The sequence below is a fragment of the Gossypium hirsutum genome, chromosome D10 (genome assembly GCF_007990345.1).
Source record: "Gossypium hirsutum isolate 1008001.06 chromosome D10, Gossypium_hirsutum_v2.1, whole genome shotgun sequence".
In the NCBI taxonomy this organism is placed as follows: domain Eukaryota; kingdom Viridiplantae; phylum Streptophyta; class Magnoliopsida; order Malvales; family Malvaceae; genus Gossypium; species Gossypium hirsutum.
The window spans coordinates 18,702,094-18,709,005 of record NC_053446.1 but is presented as its reverse complement, the minus strand read 5'-3'; the positions used below and the strand labels follow the sequence as shown (position 1 = coordinate 18,709,005).

General features: G+C 28.0%; 1 protein-coding gene across 1 annotated transcript; it reads right to left on the bottom strand.

Annotated features, from left to right (window-relative positions):
* Window positions 1-887: 887 nt before the first annotated feature.
* Window positions 888-4,242, bottom strand: LOC107914517 (protein PIN-LIKES 6). The gene is made up of 10 exons (XM_016843457.2): window positions 3,736-4,242; window positions 3,563-3,642; window positions 3,350-3,474; window positions 3,093-3,214; window positions 2,646-2,834; window positions 2,483-2,557; window positions 1,876-1,976; window positions 1,731-1,783; window positions 1,425-1,619; window positions 888-1,247 (listed from the first exon to the last, which is right to left on the bottom strand). Exons 1-10 carry the CDS (start codon window positions 3,904-3,906, stop codon window positions 1,126-1,128), a joined length of 1,233 nt encoding a protein of 410 aa, XP_016698946.2. The 5' UTR covers window positions 3,907-4,242; the 3' UTR covers window positions 888-1,125.
* Between the last annotated feature and the right edge of the window lie 2,670 nt (window positions 4,243-6,912).

The following is a 6,912-nucleotide window of genomic DNA, read 5'->3' as shown; positions in this document are numbered from 1 at the left end:
TTTTATTAATTTTTTTCCTCCACTAAAAGATAAATATTATTTCGAGAAAAAAATTAGAATACAACACTTAAGATAAATTCCATACAACCCTTGTACAAACAATCAATCACCCCAATACAAACTTTTCATATAAAAACAAAAAGGGCAGTTAAATGAACAAACTAAAATACCACAATAAAACAATTGAAAATGATATATAATAATACAATCACACACCCAACCTAAAACCCTTTACCACCAAGGCATTGATACTACAGTTGGTTTCACCACTTATTCATCAAAATTTTGCGTTGTATCAACCTTCCTAGTTATATTCCTTAATCTAACAAACCTAACTTTAGCCCAATTTTCATGAATTCATTGTTGACCTTTTAAAATATCTAATGCTTTCCATAATTTCTCCTCCTCTAGATTTTTTCTAACCACTAATACTTTTTTTTTACTGCTTAAAAGTTTTTAGAACAAGATAAAAAAGTTGCTCTACATCATTAATGTTATATATATAGAAGATTGTCTTTCATTAATAAACACTGCTTTTTGTGTATAATATCTACAAAATTCTCTACCATTTTTATATATTTATGAATACCTATTATATATTAAAATTTATTGAAAATCCTCTTATATATGACTTTTGCAACAATTGAGATTAAAATGTAACTGGGTACATATTTTAAAGGTAATCATATTAACAATCAGAGCCTATATATCTATATTGGTTGCATATATTATTAAATATTATCCTATTATATACAGGACATAACAATCTGCATGTATATTCTCATCTAATTTAGCACCATTCCCTAAAAAACACCAAAATTGCTTTTAGCCACTGTAACCTGTAACAATAAACACTAATCCTTACGAGACTGAACAAAAAATAAAAGTTTAAAACTAATAAAGGTATTATATTAAAGAATAATATTTTCAATGTGTCTTCATACACTTCACTAAATTTATCAAAAAAAAAAATTTGCAAAATAGAGTTTCTCTACTGTAATCACAATCACAGCTTATACATGCATATCTCTCTTCATTATGCTATTGATACTAGCATTCATGGAAATAGATAAAATACCCAAAAAACTGCGGCTGTTACTATAGCAATGGGAGCTTGAAACAATTTTAGAAAAGTATGTACAAATAGAGAATAATCCATCCTGCCATGGAAAAAACTGCAAAAATATGAACCCAAAACAACACAGCAGCTGACTCCTTTCCACATCCTCTTAAATTAGCAACAGCACCTGTTAATAAGCCAACAACATTCCAAGTAAATCTTTTATATTATTAACCAAAACAGTTGAAATATAACTTTGTTATCTGGTCAATTTACAAATTTTAAATTTGATAAAATTATTGATCAAATTGATATTAGAAAATCAGATATATACTTCTCATTTACTAAAAAATTGAGTTATTACCAGAAAGCACAGATGTTGGCATTGAATGCTGAAGAAGAAGAACAAATCGAAACATCTTATCACCAGCAGGAAGAAAACCAAGCTTATCAGCCATCATCACAATGCCAAGTCCTGCAGGAGGCACCAAGCATAGACGCCCAAAAATTATAGCAGCAAGTGTTTTTAGACCAATTCTTGAACTTCCTGGTCCGGGTCCTGCGAATTCATCAAATTCCTTCTCATGTAAAAAATTGCTTCCTATACTTAGAATCATATGGCAAAACCGATGATATAAGAAAAACAAGAATAAAGATATTTTTAACTTACCCTCAACAAGATTGCCTCCTAGTGCCAGCAAAATGCATGGGATCATGGCTTCCCTGTTAACATGAAAAATGATTAACAAATCACAAACTCAAATACAATTAAAAGTAACCAAATACTTATTTTCATAAGAACATGCAAAACTTACCCAAGAATAATGCAGCTATCTGTCAAGAAATAAAGTGGAGCATCACTTGTAAATATTAATTTCTTTAGAAACGGCACTGCACCAAGAATCATGGCTAGGATCTGCAGTAAGTACACAATCGCCAATTTATAAGCAAAAAAGAAAAAGAAAGAGAAACACTTTATAAGTATATTTTACTCACCAAAATAAACATGAAACTAATTAAAAGCACTTAAACATTTATAGTTACTGAAAAAAGTAAAATCCAATCCATAACTACAGTTTCTTATATTTTTCTTTTTCCCTTCATCTATCAAAAAGTTTGTGATCAATCCTTAAAACCTGGACAGAGACAACACACTTAGACATTTCGAGTTCAGAACTGAAAACTGTCACTCCAACAACAAACAAGGGCGAGAGCTGAACAATATGTTCAACAGAATTTTACCTTCTCTTTACACTTCACAAGTATTCAGGTAATTAAATTAAACCACGAACGTGCAGTATTTCTACCCACATTGCATTACCAATCTAAAATTTGAGATTTGACAGTGATTTGGAAGGTAAACTAGCAGTTTTTTCGCTACACGAATTCATAAAAGAAACCCAAAAAATGAGTGCAACTTACTGAAGCAATAATAGGAGGTTGAAGAATCTGCTTGAGCTTTAACTTCTCATAAATAAAAACAAGAAAACTTTTAATCTGCACAAAGATCCGAGATAGTTGAATGATCAGAAAACATTTGTTGCAAAGCAAAATACAGAACAAATTCAAATAAACCTGATCTCACCTTTCCTTTCGTATCTGAATTATCTGAATCCACTGATGCATCCTCTTGCACCAGCAATGGAGCTTGCTCAGGAGAGACATCCTTCTGAGGGATCTTAAGGGGAAGACTTGCATCTTCAAGGTCAAAGGTACCTTCCACGGGAGGAGCTAACATATTAAATACATATGTGTATAGAATGATTGCGCCAACCTGATATATATTATGGTTAAAACTCATTCGTATAGTGTCCATTACTTAAAAAAAACTAAAGGTACCATATTTTTCCTATGAAAAGTAAAATTCCAAATAAACAGTTGAATTGGCATTAAACAATTAAAAGAAAAGTTGTATTTTCTTTCCCGCAAACAGATTTTCATCACAATCAGTGCAGAAAATACACAAAAATCCATATATAAAGTGTTGTGACTAACTTGGCACATAAGATTAATTGGTTAAAAGCAAACATACCCACTGTCCAAATGAAATATATGCAGTTCCCTGAGTGGTACAAGTGTCTGTGTCCCCAAAAGGATTTGATGTATCTCTACATAAAGCTGCGATCAGAACAAGTGGTACATTCCCAATGTTTCCTGCATCAAGTGTTAAATGGTTCATAACATAAAACAAACAACTCAAAGGTTTAGGCAATAAGACACTTGTAAAGAGAGAGAGAGAGATTGGCAGCATCAACTGTGAATAAAGAACGACTGATATGAGTGGCTTACCAATCCCGATTTGTACGATTGAGAACTTGAAGTATGGGTAGGGAGGCTTGACTAAGGTTACAACAATGAAACCTATGAGTGAGCCAACCAAAGAGCCGAGAACAACATTCACAGGTATGAACCACCTGCAACCCAATCCAATGGTAAGATATAGCCTAGACTTTTCATGATAGAGATGCAAGAAGAAAGAAAAACAGACTCATGAGTCCATACCACTCGAGCATTTTCTGCAGAGTAATAGCTTGTCCCAGTTGAGAGAAGATCAAACACGGAAGCAAAAGAGAAAACACCAACTGGCATCATCAAAGTCCAAAGTTAATCAAAAAAATAAAATAAATAAATAAATCAAATTACCCTTTGATCTAAACAAAGAAAAAAGAAATTACCCCGTTTAAAAGCTTTCGGCCGTTAGCAGGCAAGATATTAACATACTTGGAAGCCATTAAAAAGCCCAGAAAACACATGGTGAACACTTTGGCTATCGGCAGGACTGCAATCTTCATGCTACCTAACAAAGACTCTCCTCCTCCACCTACCGCCGACAGAATCCTCTCCATCTTCTTCTTCTCCGTTCTGCTCTGCTCTGCTCTTGATTCTTAGGACATAAAACAATAATTGGGTGTTATTCCAAATACAGAGTATTGTTTTCACTCGCCTCGCAGTTGCAACTAAGAAACAAACAACTCTTTTATATGTATCAAATAGATGTAATTGGAATTGGTTTGGGTATTTGATTTTGTTTTGGGTGTAAACTCTCCTTAAATTCCCTTCCCTTTAAGTTCGCAGTTTCCCACCTTCTAGATCTCTTCTGTGTTCTTCGGTTAAATTGGATTTAATCTACGTGATGTAGATGTTCTATTTATCATATAAAACTCTTCCACTGAGTTTTGAGTTTGATGACAACTCAATCAACTTTATTCTAATTAATTTAAAATTAATTAATTAATTATTAACCATTAAAATATTCTAAAAACGTAATAAAGCCAAATAATTAATTAGTTCTAATTTTGCTTCCACTAAAGTAATATTTTCAATTATTGAAACTACACCTCTTCCAATTTATACTCAATTCACATCACATCTTTTTTTTTTCAAAAAATTCAATTGGCACATGTACTGTTGTCAATGTAAGATAATATGAGTTCGAGTGTGTTGAAGTGTATTATCCTCTTATTTATAAGTTAGGGAGGATTTATGGATAGATCTAAACATTATGTAAAAGAACAAATATAATTCAAACATATAATGAAATTATTAGAAAAAACTAAAAAAAAAAACAAACAAACTGCTCTTCCAACTTGTTTGAGCCTATCTACCCAAAAAAAAAAATTACTATTCAAATAACAACAACAAAAATTATTGTATTTGATTGTAAAAGACATTCTATCAAATATATTATAGATTATGCAAACATAAAATATTATATAAAGTCAACATCAATTGACAGAAATATTAAACCTTTAAATTTTATCTTAAAATTGGGATTTAAGTTATTTAATTTATTAAAATGCATAAGCATTTTATAATAAAATAGATTATTTATTAATTTTTAATGATTAACTCGTAACAACAATTTAATTAATTTTTATTCGTTAATAAATAATAACATGTACAGCATTAAATTAAATTGTGCTTATTTTCTAATTAAAAAAGTTTTAAGCTCTATTTGATTTCAATATATATATATTATTTTAGAGAATGAAAAAACACATTTAGTTAATAAACATAAATATTTGTTTTCAATAGTAAAAACATGCAAACATTTTTGACAACTATTTTCCTAATAGAAACATCAAAGTATATTTTTTATAAGTCGCATATTTGATATTTAAAAATTATTTTTTTCAATCAGGCGAATCCATTCAAAGTTGTATTAAAAAAAATTCAATTATATATAAAACATTTTTAGTGAAAACATTAAAAAGAATTAAAATTCTTTGAATATAATATATTTTACTTATCAGTTTTCATATTTAGGCAAACTTAAATTTATCTTTTTCCTATTTTATCATTCTGGTTAAAATTTTCTAAATTCTTTAAATATAATTTTTTTGGGTCAAATTCAAATTTATTATTTTCTTTTTAAAAAAAAAATAAATTCCCTAAATATAACCTATTTTAATTTTATTTTTACCTTTTTATATAAAATTCCGAAAATTAATTAATTAATTTTTCCATTTCAGTCAAATTGGATAAAAATTTTATTTTTAGTTAAAATTTCAAAATTCCTAAATTTAATTTATTTCTATTTTTCATCTTGGATAGATTTTTAAATTTATCTAAATTATTTAATTTATCTTTTTGGTTAAAATTTCAAAAAATTGTTTTTCCTATTTTTATCCAAAAATAAAATTAAAATATAATTGAAATTAAATAATTAAAAATGGAGTAGGAATAAGAATTTTTATGGTTTTCTGAGTTATTGTAGGTTAAGCAAATTTAGCACATTTTTCTGAAATTTTGTTTTGAGTTAAATTTAGCAAATTTATGAGTTTGAAGTAAAAGTTTATTTGTAATAAAATAGGTTAGCCGTATTTGTATAAGTTACTAAAATTACAGTAGATGAATTGTTTAGTTTACCAAATTTATCACTTCCAACTAATTCTAATAAATTTAGTTAATTGGATAAAAATTTTGAATTTCTTTATTTGGATAATAAATATCAAAATAAATTTTAGTTCAAGAGTTAATTTTTGAATTTTAAAATTTAAAATTTTCAAAAAAAACATGAGAATTTTTTTTATTTTATCTTCTTTCACAAACCCAAACAATAAATAAATAATTTCACTTATAATATAGTGTCAACAAAACTCAAGATTTTCAAAATCAGAGCAAATCGGTCTAACCATCAATTCTCAATTCAATTGGTTTGATTAGTCTGACCAGTTTGATTGAATAAATTATTAAAAATAAAAAAATAGAAAAAAATTAGTTTGAACAATTCTAATGGTTCACGGGTCAATTGATCTGACCCCTTATTCTAGATTGGTACATTGGTTGGCTCCCCATCCAATTGGTCTAACCGATTGATCCGGTTCTGGAAATAATGACAAAAGTTTATGCATTAATTTAATACAATATAAATATTCAAACATTCAATTTATTAATTTCCACAATTTTAATAAACCCATAACTTTTAATTTATACTTAAGTCCACTTATTTATCAAATAATTTTATTTTATTCATATGTAAACAAAGTATAAATGACTTGTATAAATAATACGATAAAGTTGAGATTTCTTTTTAATATTTTAACCCATAAATTTTATTTAAAAAATAAGCATAATTAAGAAAAAAAAACTGTTTGAAAGAATATAAACAAGCAATCAAATTTTATATTAAATTGCGACCTTTTTTTCATTCAAAATCAAGGTTTTTAGAATCAAATGAAGGTTGAACAATTAAAGTCATCGATTTTTTGGTCTAATCGGTTTGATCGATACGACCAGCTTGACCAGTTCGTCCAATCCAATTAAATAAATAATTAAAATTTTATAAAAATAAAAAATAATTTAAAAAATAAAAAAAATTCTGGTTCAACCGATTCAACCACCCCATCAAT